Source organism: Schistocerca piceifrons, chromosome 11 (genome assembly GCF_021461385.2).
Source record: "Schistocerca piceifrons isolate TAMUIC-IGC-003096 chromosome 11, iqSchPice1.1, whole genome shotgun sequence".
In the NCBI taxonomy this organism is placed as follows: Eukaryota; Metazoa; Arthropoda; class Insecta; order Orthoptera; family Acrididae; genus Schistocerca; species Schistocerca piceifrons.
The window spans coordinates 1211046-1225572 of NC_060148.1; the positions used below are offsets into that span (position 1 = coordinate 1211046).

The following is a 14527-nucleotide window of genomic DNA, read 5'->3' on the forward strand; positions in this document are numbered from 1 at the left end:
AAAATTGTCATTATGTGGCGGATCAACTTTCGACAATACATAACTTCGGCAGAGTCCTAATGCATTGTGTAACTATAGAAAAATATGAATGACATATTTCATATCTGAAAATTGTTAGACCATTGCTGAAAATAAAGTGGTGTCCCGAGTTACCCCTACCTGAGGCTGTTGCCTTACGTCTCAGTCTGTTGTATACGGTAGCCGGTGCTGGACGCAGCAGACAACCTGAGCCGGCTTCGGTGCTCACTCGCAAAAAACAAAAGTTAAAAAATACCGAACTGCAATCACAGAAGAATCAAATGTATTAATTAATAGTGCTTATTTGCACTATTATGTATTGTCTGTCAACCTTACCGTACAAAATGGAGATAATGCTGCACTTTGGCACCGTCAATGGTGGACTGCTCCGACAACCGACATTGGCTGAAGACATCCGGTGTTTTCAAATCGGTACATCGGTACGTGCGGAGTCTCGGTGCGACCAGTCTCCGTGTTCAAAAGTACAGACTTCGGACAGTGGTCATTCCTTCTTTTTCTTCTTCGTCGCCTTCTTCTTTCTTTCTTTTCTTTTCTTTCCCCCCCCCCCCCCCCCCCCAAATGAAATGCTAGAGATTTCCACATGTGAAATGTGGATCTTGAGAAATTTTAAAGCTCAGTAGAGGAGAGGAAAAGTTTACGGCATCCCGACGATGAGGAACGTAGTGACACGGACGCGTCTCCCAGTCTGCCGTCTGAAGTCACTGCTCTGTTGGGAGATGTAAGCACGTTCTGTGGCTGTGAAGCTATTCCAGCCTCATATCTGTACTTGAAGCAGCACGTCATCTGCAATTTGGCAAAATTTGTATCCAAACTTTTAGGCCTGGTGTATAAGCTCAAAAAATTGTGTGTTCAAGCGAGAAGGGTGGCATATGTCTATTTTGATGCTTAATGTTACTGTTGTGGATCTTTTTTGGGTGACGGTAGGCAGACATTAGCTGTCTACAAATTATTATTAGTGCTTACTGGTGCTCTCGAGCCAGTACCATGGTGATTCTGTGTTTTCAAATGTGGCGTACGTGTTCAGTGCTTTAGGTGTTTGGATTATCGTACTCTAAAATTTATATTCGTCTTTAGCACATAAGCTGAATGACAGTCATTGAAGGTTCATTGAGATGCGTGCTTTTTGTTGAATTTGTGTAAAACTGGACGGAAAGTTCGTAATGTCAGTCTGTGTGGCTCCTGTTCGTCTCGAGTGTGCAGCAGAATATTTCTCCCTCTTTCTCGTACACTCGTATTACTTGTGTGGTTATTCCTGTAACTGAGTAAAGTATGTACAGTACAAGTCACATTCTGTCGGAACCAGATATCGGTTGGAATAGGAACAGAAGAGCTTCTCACCACAGACTGACAGAGGAGGTCGGACACTGCGAACGAACTGTCGGCCGACATCACGGGGTGAACGTCTGGAGACCTGTTGTCGGTGCCACTGTGGCTGCAGTCCGAGTATAACGATACCTGTGTTTACTACGTCTGTAGGAATGTGAACATTTGTGTCGAAATCGTTTACCGTTTTGTTTTCGCATTGAGACGTACGCTATGAAAAGTGACGGTGAAGAATTAATGATACTCGATGAAATGAACAGATGAAGAAAATAGTGCAGTGGACAAAAACTTGCTGTAGGAGATGCGGTGCGAATGACGTGACGTTAGAGCAGAGTTTGAGAGACAGTTACGTTTTTCGTAACTTCACGAGGATGTCGCCGTCAGATTTTGAAATTCTAATGGATATTACAGGGCCAGTTGTTTCAAAGAAAGACACAAATTTCAGTAAATCAATTCTGTAAAGCAAAGACTTGCTGTTTCTCTAAATTATTATTATTACTTTTTTTTTGACAACCGGAGATCCCCATCAAAGCCTCGCGTATTTATTCCGCATTTCAAAGCTGACCTTATCTCGAATATTTCCTACAGTTTCTGAAACTTTCTTTGAAGGATTGAAGGGTTATGTAAGCTATAATCCAATCATGTTAATCACTGAAACAATTACTTAATTGACTATATATATTTTTTTAATTTTCATATTAAAATTAACCCAAATTGTCATTTTCGGCTTCAGTTGCACTCACACTTGCAGTGAACGTGGCAGTGAATCTGCTGTCGACGGTTCTCCTGCCACTCCCACATTTACTGCGAACAGCTGTCTTCTGGGTGCATCCGTCCGTGCCTCCGAGAAAGCGTCGCACACTTTATTCGTCACTGCCATTTCCTGTGGCGGCAGCCCACATAACTTACCGGCGGCAGATTTTTTTCCAAACTCTTATAACGAATCCCGTCGTTGCTGAAGCATTGAGAAATGAGAAAGTTAATTTCTCTATCTGTATCACTACTTTGGGGCTGAGCAGTGCAGCAGTTCTTTGTAGGGAGTTGTGCTTATGTTTACTATTCTTTGCCTTCGAACATTCCAGGGCACTACTCTGCCTCCCAGAGTGTGACCAGTTCGTAAATCTCATTTCTCGTGCCCTCCATTTTGTAAAAGGATGCACAGAAAGACGATACGGGACACTGGTTTCGTGTTGCCGATACGTTCTGAACGTCGGTAGTCCAGAACTGGCCGTGAGAAGTGTCACGGGGCGTGTTATGAACTCGGCACGTTCGTGCGTATACGGTGTGTGCCCTTACCAAACGAAAGCGTCGGTATGTTGATACACACACACACACACACACACACACACACACACACACACACACACAAAATTCAAGCTTTCGCAACCCACAGTTGCTTCGTCAGGAAAGAGGGAAGGAAAGGGAAAGATGAAAGGATGTGGGTTTTAAGGGAGGGGGTAAGGAGTCATTCCAATCCCAGGAGCGGAAAGACTTACCTTAGGGCGAAAAAAGGACAGGTAGGTACACACTCGCGCGTGCGCGCGCGCGCGCACACACACACACACACACACACACACACACACACACACACACGGATATATCCATCCGCGACCCGCAACCTTTCGTCTTTCCCTCTGCTTCCCTCTTTCCTGATGAAGCTACCGTGGGTTGCAAAAGCTTGAAATATGTGTGTGTGTTTGTGTTTGTTATCGTCTCTATTGACATACCAACGCTTTCGTTTGGTAAGGTACAGCATCTTTGTTTTTAGATATATTTTTCCCACGTGGAATGTTTCCCTCTATTATATATAATATATTCGAACCGACGCCGTAAGTGTGCCGGGCTGTCGAGCAGTATTCTAGATTTGATCAAACAGATATATTGTGAGCCAGCAAACGGGAATGTCAGTCACTATTCGATTACCGTGCCGCGTGGGGAATTGGCGTGCAGATGTACTGTGGCCGAAACCTCAGTCCGCATATTCGTTCTTTAACGAGTCACCCCAGTGACGAGGACATTTCTCGCACCGAGAGACCGGTTCGTCGGTACCGTCTCAGGACCTCACCTCTGCCGGCACCACTCTGTCACTACCGAAGTGAAGTTCGTGAAGGTGAGTTTTGGAAGCATTTCGCAACGAAACGGTGAACCCGGCTTTCACCACCTGTCACAGTATTGCCGAGGAAACTGTCAGCCTGTCACTCGTAACACGAAACGGACTGTCGACAGAGCCGAGTCTCCCCCATTTCGTGTCACGAATGGGCCTAATTTGGAGTCATCTACTTTGCAACTCGGGTCAGAGAAGGGGAAAGTTGAAAAAGTAATATGTGTGACGTGCAATACCTTAAACAATATTGAGAACAGAGTAAAGAATTTGGAGGCATTATGTTTCAGCATAACCTGGTTTTCCGGTTTGTTACAGTCGTAGCACTTTTTCTCTAGTTTGAAAACTGTGTTCCTGTTATCGAGTAAGATACAATCATTTTCCGTTGTGCAGCTGTGGTGGAAGATATCCTAGAAAATAGTAATAGCAATAATAACAATATACTTGTACAAACAATGTCCACATGTCAGTGTGTGTGAGATTAAGCTCGCACGTCCCCAGTGTCAGTGACAGCACGTGTACCGAATCCCCCTTCCCGTCGTTACGGCACAATTTCTGTGCTGACGTGTGCCCCCAGCTGTATGGTGGTGGCATTGTGTCGGACGAGCAGTAACTGCTTTCGAGATTCCAAAGTAAAGGAGCGATCCTTTTTAATCCTCTCGACCACTAATTGCGTTAGACTTGTCTATCTCTGTCGCTATCTCTCCCCTATTCGTATTACATTACGACCACGTATTCCAAATCGGTATTCACTTCTCTGCAGTTGCTTTTGTGCCGACCCTTCACATCTGATAAAACATTAGTACTTACCTGTAACATTCCTCTACTTTAACAGAATAAATTGTCTGACACACACCCCAGAGAACCAGTCCGTCTCAGTCTGGTAACTCCTATTACAAGAAAACACTGAAGTACTGTACATTCGGCGGCCACTCTCAACAGTCGGGAGATGCGCCCCACCGCTCGCCACTCGTCAGTCGGCACAAATGTGGCACATTGCGACGCTGTGGAGACTTTAAAAATTACTGTTAAACTATTGTCTAAAATCAACAGTTTTTAGAATCAATACAGCAGTCAGCCTACTACATTTTTTGGGTCGGTGCCGAGTGCACACACGCATTCCGAGAGATTATAGGAACGAACTCCGGCGTACTCAAGTTCCAGGTGGCGTGTCGAGCCCCCACCAGGGCATCGTGGTGTCGGTGCCGCTGTCGGCCGCCAGCGCGGCCGTGCCCGCGGCCGCCCCCGTCTCTGCGGCCTCCGCCGCACCCGCACCTCCGCCCGTGGCGGACGCCGCGGCGGCGTCGTCGAACCCGACGCCTCCGCCGCAGGGTCCGCCCGCGCCGCAGCCGACGCTGTTCCAGCAGCTGCAGCAGTCGATGGCGCACTCGGCGCACCACATCCAACCGCCGCAGCCGTCGCCCCCGCCTCCGCGCCACACGCCGTCGCCGCAGCAGACGTCGACGCTCGTCATGGTGGAAGAGCCGCAGCCGGCCCACCACCACCCGGCCAAGAGGCAGAGGTGGGTGGGGCACTCCTTCACAAAATGACTCGGTCACCCTCGGCAGTGTCGGTTAGTGGTGTACGTTTGGGTGTTTGCGCAACACGTCTCCACCTGAAATATATACTCGTCGAGAATTCTACGTAAGCAACTCTGCTCACTTTGTAGACCGTCTCAGTCTACTGTGGCTCTGAGATACAGAAGTTACGGTCTGCTTCATTGTGTTCTCCCATTTTACTAGTTGCGGAAACATTAGACATTTGTTTGACCGAATTCTTTGCAGAAAGCCATTTTACACTTTATTTTCCGAATGCGTAACAGAGAACAAATGTTCCGTAGTTTAGAAAATAAAAAAACTCTCACAAATGAATGTAAACAATTGTTTTGACAAAAGTTTACAAAATCAGATTGGGAAATACTCAATCAAAGTTTGACACAACTCTTCTCGCACAAAGTCAGAATCGTCATGGGAACTGTCAGTGTCCCATTTCACACTGTCGTCACGAACTAAATCTGGCTCTTATTTGTGCAAAATTTCGTCAGCCGTGTCTGTCGTTTCTGTACCTACCGGACTGATAGTTTCTGTCCTCTGGCAGCTCGGTTTTGCACAACGTACTCGATCTACCAGTCAATTTAGAAGCTACGTACATTTCAGAAATCTTATCAGCCGGCACTTGCAACACGAGAGAGAGTGACTGTGCCCGTCACTATACACGATTCCCTATTACAAAGTGTGAGAAATCGCTTCCCGTCGAGTGAAGGGACTGGCAGCTATTGACATTGTCACGTCCCGACAGGTGATGAGATTGTCAGTCAGAGTGTTAAACTTTCCGGAATGCACCAGATTGTGAAATACATTGTGGGCATTTTTTACAGTGTAATAAACATTTCAGGTCTACATACAATAATGTCGAGTGTCCCAAATTATCGAATGTTCCAAACTTTGTTCTATAAACATTCTCGGGGTTGTGTACATGAGAGTAATTTCAGACTACAACTACCCACGTGCACCGAGCGAGGTGGCGCAGTGGTATCGTGTACGTGTTACAGATAACACACGGAAGGTACTACGTGCGTACCGAGTCACTTTACACGTATCGGAAACTGGTTAATGGAACCCATCTATGTTACGTCGAGTGGAGTTTCTGACGTGCAGATGTTCGTTTCGGAGTCGTGGCTGCATACATTTTAACATTATTACTGGTTGCTGCCAAATAATTGTAATACACACGTTAACTTGGTACCAACTATGTCTTGTCCGTGTAACAAAGTATATCCTCCGACTGACTGCGTTGTTCGTAAATTTGGTGCTCGCCTCCGATTGACAGAAGCATTGTTCTGCACATCTACTTACAGTTAAGCATAATAGTAAAAAGCAGAATGAATTATTATGTTTTGATATTAACCTGAAAGAGCCAAAATTAGTGAAAATAAAAGTATAATTAGGAAATAAGTAAGTCTGTTTAACTGTGCTTTGGATAAAGAAAAAAATTGAGAAAATTATAAGAACTTCATGTAAACAATTTCTGCTTCTGCGGGGATCGCAGGGTTCATAGTTGTTTATTCATAAAGTGATATAGCTCAGTGAAAAGCACTCATTCTTCTCTTCTCAGTAAATGAGTGAAATTTTTTAAATTGAATGATAAGTAAAATAACGAGTTCTAATGAAAGTAGACATTTTTGGAATCAGAAAAATAATGGCTACAGAACTATGGCATTTATTTTTGGTAGTAACCGTTATTTAAGATTCGAAGGTTCTGAAACACAAGAATGTTGATTACAATAATTTTTGAAATAGGACATTGGTACGCCTGCTAAACCCACTGGGCAGAACAGGTGATTAGGATTGTGGAAACGGCCAAATAAGGTTGGGGTCAGTTTCACCTTCAAAGTGTAATTTATTGTAATTTAACAACACATTTACAACCAAAGCGGCACTTAGCCGAACCTTTACAACTACGAGTTTCAAAATGCAATTCTTTCATGGCTCAAGACCTCCAAACAAGAAATCTAAAAAAATCAACAGGATAAAAATGCAGTTAAAATAGAATATAAAATCATTAAAATGTATGGGGTTGAAAGCTTCAAGGCAGTGGTGGTTAGACAAACATAAACAAGATGGCTGAAGGCCCACAATAAAATTTTCAAGATTTTAAAATTAATTACCATAACCTTTCAAAGGCAGAAGCTCGCAATGTTTAATCTTGAAAGGTAATTTTAAGAATAAGGTCATAAGCCACAATGTTTAATCTTGAAAGGTAATTTTAAGAATAAGGTTCCAAGTTTGGAGGACCACAATTAGTTTTACAAAATTTTTATAAAAATTTTAACCATAAACCTTAAGTTTTTGTAGATGAAACCGGACTAAAAGAAAGACAACACAATGGCAATAACCTTTTAGCAAATATCTACGTGTCGGAATTCAAACTTACTTCCATAAAACACAGTACAACCGAGAATTTTTCTTTTTTCATTAGCTCTGATAGATTATAAACAGACAATTCAACGCCACTGAGGAAGACAGTAGAGACAACAGCACTCGGAAGCCTCCAGGGGATCGGTCTGCCCTCGTTCACGTCGGTGAGACAGGTGGTGATCCGTCGGAACACGACCGAGTGACAGCCACGGACCGACCGACAGACGAGTGACTTGCCACCAATCAGTACGTGAGAATTCAAACACAAAATGATACGGGCACTATTATCCACAATCAAATATGTATACGTATTAAGCTGTCGAACTACCCACCGTGTCGGACAGCGACAACAGGTGAGGAAAGGACACTGCCTGACCGGGGCAGGTAACTGGAACACTAACGGCCACAAGGCGGAAAATTCCGCCGGTGCACTCGAATTGTAGTCAGCCGATATAGTTAGTTCCACCACATGGCGGCTAAGTTTCAGCAATACAAAGACTCGGCGTCGCTCACAGGGAAACCTCCCCAATAGTGAACCACCGAAACAAACCACGTAACGCGAATGGACGTGGCTCAGGTACACGAAACCACTAGTCGACTTTGACGTCCCGAGTCGGAGCGCCACGAAGCTCGTAGCGATCGGACAGCTCCACATGTGCTCCGACACTGCACAGGGACTGCCTGCGGACTCAGCCGACTGCACCGCACGGAGACAACTTCCGCGGTCCACAGCATTCGACCGACTCACTCGGAATGCCGACAACACCTAAAATGGTCGTCATTGGAATCTGACAAACACTTGCACGAAGGCCTGAACGATACCCGACAGTAGCTAAGCACGCACAAAGACAAAAAGTGAGTCGATGTGCACACACACACGGCCGACTCGTGAACGATCGGTGAGCCGAAACACGTCGTCTGGTAGGGCGACTGACCAAAGATCCGGCTCGAGTGACGGGTGGCAGCAACGGTCGGTTGAGCCGTGTCGACGCAGACCTCATTGCTGCACCGACCCGACTGCACTGGTGCCGCATTGCATCTCCCCGACTGGCAGGTCCAGACTGTGCACCAGACGCGTTGCATCTGACTGGCAGACCCGAACACCTTACGGCAGACAACAGCCGGGAACTAATAGCAGTCGAGCAGAGATACTACGAGAGGGGATATATCGATACACGCTGCAAACGCCACTCACGCTCAGGCAAAGCAGCAACCCATTGACAGTAGTAAGTTAAATTAATGTAGTGAGGTGGAAGTACGTTAAAAACGGGGTGTAAAATACGTGATGGCGGGAACATGAGCCACGCGTTGGGCTCAGACATTTTTGTAAAAAGTAGGATGTTTACTGAGAAGAGAAGAATGAGTGCTTTTCACTGAGCTATATCACTTTATAAACAAACAACTATTTGCTCACTAAAATTTTAACTACATGTCTTCTTTACAAAATATAAATTCTTGGTATCTCTTTATAAAAATTATTTCAAGATAAACAAATTAGACTATTGTAATCAGGAAATTACAGTGTTAACAATCATATTTTATGAATTCCTGCTCAAATGGAAATTAGCTAATGTGTGAAACTGTTATGTATGTGCCATTTGTAAAACGAGATCAAATAAAGAAAGAAAAACAAATTAGAATAATATCGACAATCGTATGAAAACAGATACGATGGTACCAACTTGCTCTGGTGCGAGACTGCTACAGTAAAATTTTAAAAATTACACTGTGATAGCATCTCTCATGACAATATATCATCCAATATTGTATTATTAAGTTTGAGGTCACATCGAGAATAGCCACTGTGGCCTATTTGAAATTATGTAAACTGTATTGCTGCGCAATTGTCTCGCATATAATCGCTCCGATACTTAGGGACAGAAAAATTTCATGAAAAAGATAATGCGAAATTGATAGTTTTTACTGAAATATCACGAAATAAGAGATTTTTATGCAATATCGTTAAATATGTCATTTTTCCCATACAAAATTGTTATAAAACTAATGATGACAACCAAACAATATTCGTAACCGGTAGTTATTGAACACTAAAGTTGCATTTTCTCTTCTCTTTCCTCTCAAGGCTGAGGTTCAAAAAAAAAAAAAAAAAAAAAAAAAAAAAAAAAAAAAAGTATGTGGCAATGAAACTGAGGAAAAGGTCACCAAAATTGACAAAATTAACCGACTTTGGTAATAAAACACATTAACTCTGGCAAGAAGTAACATCAAATTCAACAAAAAATAACACAAAATTTGGCAAAGAATAACGCTGAGTTAGGGAAAAAGTAGCACTGAATTAGAAAAAAAATCAAATTTGACACATTAAAGAAACTCAGAATTTGGCAGAAAATAACTCATAATTCGGCAAAAAATGACACTGAAATTGGAAAAAACACTGAAATTGGGAAAAGCACTAAAACCGGAGAAAAATAACACGGAAAAGGAAAAAGTATCTCAGAAATAGACCAAATAAAACAACTGAGAATTTGGCAAAAAAGAATGGAGGTTAATGTGACAAAAAGTAGCACCAAACTCTGCAATAATTAACACCCAATTTCGCAAAAATTTATACCAACTTTGGCAAAAGCTAACACTGAACTTGCCCATAAAATAAAACTATTTTTTCCTGTCCCTATCGATACCTCGTCACAGTAGAGCACGTGTAACGAAGTATGTGCCTCCCGTGCAGGTCGCAGTCGACGGAGAAGCCGGGGACGTCCGCCTCGACCCCACCGGTCGACACGAAGTCGGCGGCGCCGGTCGCCGTAAATCGCAGCGGGAAACCGCGCCGCGGGATGGGCGGGAGCAGCAGTCTCCCGTCCGCCCCCACGGTGGCCCCCGTTACCAAGAGCCGGCGCGGGGGCGGCGATCCCACCCCTCCCCCTCTGCCCGTCAAGGAGTCCCCGCCGAGCAGCCCCGGGTCGGAAAGCGCGCAGTCGGCGCCCGCCGCCTCGTCGTCGCGCAGGTCCTGCACCGTCAGCAGTGCCGCCGCCGCCAAGGCGGCCCTTCCCGTCGCCGGCGTCAGTCGTGCCCGCCGGGAGAAGGACGAGCGGGACGTCAAGCCGTGAGTAGGACACTGCTGCTGCGTGCGGGAGGGGAGGAGCCTCTGCCTCCGGAGTGCGGGGCGTGCGGTTATTTCTGGCAGGCGGTCATAAGGGTTTGCCTTTTTTCGGTACTCGGTGTAAAGAGTGATTCCGTGCACTCTCCCATCTAAAGTATTCTTTGAGTGTTTCTTCAGCTGTGCACAACTACTCCGACCTACGTCCACTCGTACCCAGTCGAGGCTCGGTCTCTCCCTTAGAATTGTCACTCCCCAGGAGACTGAATTTCATTGCCAAATTGACCGTTGTTCATTGCCCAACCCCTTCTTTTAGTGAAGTTGTGCTGTAAATTTTTTTCTTAGCTTTATCGAGTCGTTCTGTAGTCCTCATTTCAAATAGTTTTATTCTGTTATTGTTTCAACTGCTTACAGTCCGTATTTCAGTTATGTACGACACTATATTCCACACCGATTCCTTCAAAAAGAGACTTCCTAACTCTTAAATGTATATTTAACAGTAACAGATTACTTTCTCGAGAAGAGCTTTCCTCGCTAACGGTAGTAAGCGTTTTGTACCTGTCACATCTTATTTAGCTGCCGAGTTGTAAAATTATACTACTTTTAGTGTCTCATTTTCTAATCTACTTCTTAGATTCAATTTGAGTACATTTCTGTTATTGTTAATTGTATAAGCAATTTTCATTCAACTCGTTACCTGTTTTCGAGACTTCCCAGTCCGGAAAAAAAATGTGAGAGCTTCGAGGACAGAGTCACTTTATTACGAGTGAAGAGACGGGTAGTTTCGTCACTGTAGGAGTGAAATGTAGCAAATTCGGATCTGTCGAAACACACGTCACGGTGAAGTGTACCCGAACAGTGTAGTCGGTGCACAGTGTAACCCCCTCCGGCAGCGAGGCAGGTGAGTAGACGGTCACAAAAGTCCCGAACGGCAGACCGCGATAGACTGTCCGGAGTCCGTCGCACCTCCCGTCGCGGTTCGGCGACAGTTCTCTCGGGCCCCGGAGTACGAGAAAGTTCTCGCTACACTGCAGCTCGTAGGCTACCGGCGAGAGATCTGCCGATCTCGCAGCCGTCTTACACCGCAGAGAGCACGTCACAGTTCGGCAGCCGTATGCGGACGTTCCTCTTCCCACCGGTAGAGCCCGTCACCTTCCGTTTGAAGAAATGACGGCGGCAGGAGAAGCGGGAGCTCTGTACGGTAGTGGGCACTAGAGAAACACCGGATGTGGCCACGAGCTGTAACTGACAGCTCCCCACACAGTGAAGCCCCGGTCGCGGGCGAACGTAGTCCGGAATAGGTCGCCAGCCAGGTCTGCGTCCTACACGCGTACGTCAGCAACTCGCGTACCGTTCGAACCCGTTCTCGTACCTGTAAATGACAGAACACCGTTCCGGGCTCTGACCGACTGTTTCGTGACGCCACAGTAGGTGCGCTCGGCGGGAGAGTTGCCGGAGGCACGGACGATCTCGATACTGCCGTGAGCAGACACTTCCCACCGATCTGTGCCGACTCGGCAGTCGCGACACGTGCCCGTGCCGTGTCCCCGGACGACATCCGGTCGACCGGCGCCGTTCGCGCAGTACGTAGAACTCTGTGTGCGTCTGCACTGCACGGACGTCAGGTACCCGGTCTGAGGGTGCGGGAATGGTCCACTGTCGAAAGTGGTGAGACGCCGCCGGTGGCCGAAGCTGCCTGACGGGAGTGTGCACTCGTACGCAGGGCACGGGCGTACTGTGGAACGAATGTCGCAAACACTGTTTGCCTCTAAACTCTGCACCGTTACTGTCGGCAGAGTCGAAACTTGAGGGACCACGGCTGGCCTCCCGAGCACCGTTTGGTCTCCGATAGCCGCGACTGGTGAATCCCCGACACTACGACGTCTTAGTGTGCACATATTGTACCTGGTGCCACCGAACCTTTTTCTCGAGGGTGCTGCGTTACTCTGTTCCCTTCTCCCCACCCCTTCCCCCCCTCCCCCCCCTCCCACCCCTCTGCCCCTGCCCCTGTCCCGCAGTGTAAAAGTCATTAGCAAATGTGTAAAATTTTCTTTCTCCTCCCTGCACTTTTAATCCACTTTCCTGATTTGTTCGCAATTTTATTTATTGCTTCCTCATTCTACAAATTGCCGGTGTAGTAACTCACGTAATTAATCCCTTACTGGATCAACTGCTCTTATCTAGACTGAAGGATCACCTGTGTATGTGACACATAATGGGTTTTACTATTAGTGGATAGGCAATTGGTGAGGCATATTCAGATATGTTACTAAGAACGAATTGTGTTCTGCTTGTTACACTAAATACGTGTGTACCTACCTGCAGAAACACAAATATCTTATAGACGCATTGTGGACTGCAGGATAAGACAATCGATTCCTGTTTCTTGGAAAGCGGTCTGCAGTTCCTCGTCTGACTGAACCGGCGTTCACCCGTACTTTTCTTAGAGTTGCCCGAGACGTGAAAATCATGTGGTGAACAATTCGGGCTATACGGAGAATGTTAGTTTTTGTTACTCAAATCACTGAAGTGTAGCCTTCATCGGATCATCAGTGTGGGGACATTATTGTGCGACGGGACGATTCCGTCCAACTGCATTACCGTAGATTTAGACTTTACGGCATGCCGGTCACAGTTCACGCTCGAGGAACTCGACGAGCGGAGGGTGCCTGCTGTCTCGGATGCTACGCTTCGATGATTCGGTCGGGAAACACTGCGTCGTCACCGTATAGCCCAGATGTTTCGCTGTGCGATTGTGACATATTTGGCGATTTAAAGAAAGACATGGATGGACGCGAGTTTTGGTCGGACGAAGAAATGCTAGAGTGGGTGCGGTTATAGATCTGTCAGCGACCGACCGCATTCTACGAAACGGGAATTGATCGTCACGTCTCTCAGTGGAACGAACGCCTCGATGCGTGCGGTGATTAGTTTTGAATGTAACCGTCGTTACGGTTTTCATTTGTCGCCCCTCGTAAAAATATTGCCGCTTCAAAAAATGTGTCACCCTATACCGTCTGACGGTTTGAGAATGAATATCCTCGTATTTCAGTTGACGACTCGTCGTAAAAAGCATTGGCCGGTAGAGATCTTTACTCGGGTTCTGTTTTTCTTACAGTTGAGTGGGACAGATCTCATTTTCTCACTTTCTCTTAGGAATATTTTACCAGTTATTTTTGCCCACAACTCTGTACATTTGTACAATATGCCTATTTTGGCGAACCCCAAATCTGGAGAACTGGGCTGCAGGAAACTGCGAATCAGGCAGCGCACCACACTCGTCACCACTCGCGCCAGTTTGCGTCGCAATCGCCCTGTTCGGTCACCGTTAAAGTGATCGCTGTCACGATTTGTACACTCGTTCGCATCTGCTCAGTTGTAGGTGAAGGAGGCTGCAGGACTGGGAAAACGCAGTCATTCTGTAACGGTACAGTATGGACCTCATTCTCTCGGCGTACGACGTACTGTCCCGCTCCCCGGGGGTGTGGGCGCAGTACGGCTGTTAGCTTTGTGTGTGGCTGACGGACGTCACTAGTGGGTTGCCGTACGCTTCTACTCTCTGTCCCGACAACACGGCGTAATAATGTGAGTACCGAAACCTCGTAGTAGCGGTGAAATACTAGCAAACAGTTCGATAAAAGATGTACCGAGTTTGGACCTGTCGGTCAAAATCCCGAAGGATAATAACATTGCTCGAAACTGTTTTCGTTTTTTGAGAGCACGGTATGTGAATGGCAGCCACACACAGATAAAGTTGGCCGCCCCCAACAGACACGTCGGCCCGTAACCGATCTGTCGTATTCGGTCAGTCCTGTGGCAGTGAAACCGGCTGCTTGTAATGTTACAGTTGCAAACGTGAAAGTCTGAACGAGTGTGGGATGTACACGACACCTCGTTCAGTTTGCACCAACACGCACATTTATTCTTCGTTACGTTTGATTGTTAGCAATGGTGACCAGCTTGTCAACTATGAAAATACCTCAGCGCACAAAAACAGACTGGCACTTACAAATACAGTGGTGAAGTTCATTGTTCCATTGTGGCACAAAACGAAGCTCATATTTACATAAAAATACCACAGTTCGCATT

At 46.1% G+C, this 14527-nt stretch overlaps 1 protein-coding gene across 1 annotated transcript in view; it reads left to right on the forward strand.

Moving 5' to 3' along the window:
* LOC124720181 (protein AF-17-like) overlaps positions 1–14527 on the forward strand; it is a gene marked incomplete at its 3' end in the record, with an annotated part of 86895 nt that overhangs the window by 54056 nt on the left and 18312 nt on the right. The window contains exons 8-9 of the mRNA XM_047245506.1: positions 4622–4985; positions 10070–10444. Of these exons, the coding sequence (XP_047101462.1) occupies positions 4622–4985; positions 10070–10444 (739 nt within the window). The remainder of the gene's footprint in view (positions 1–4621; positions 4986–10069; positions 10445–14527) is intronic.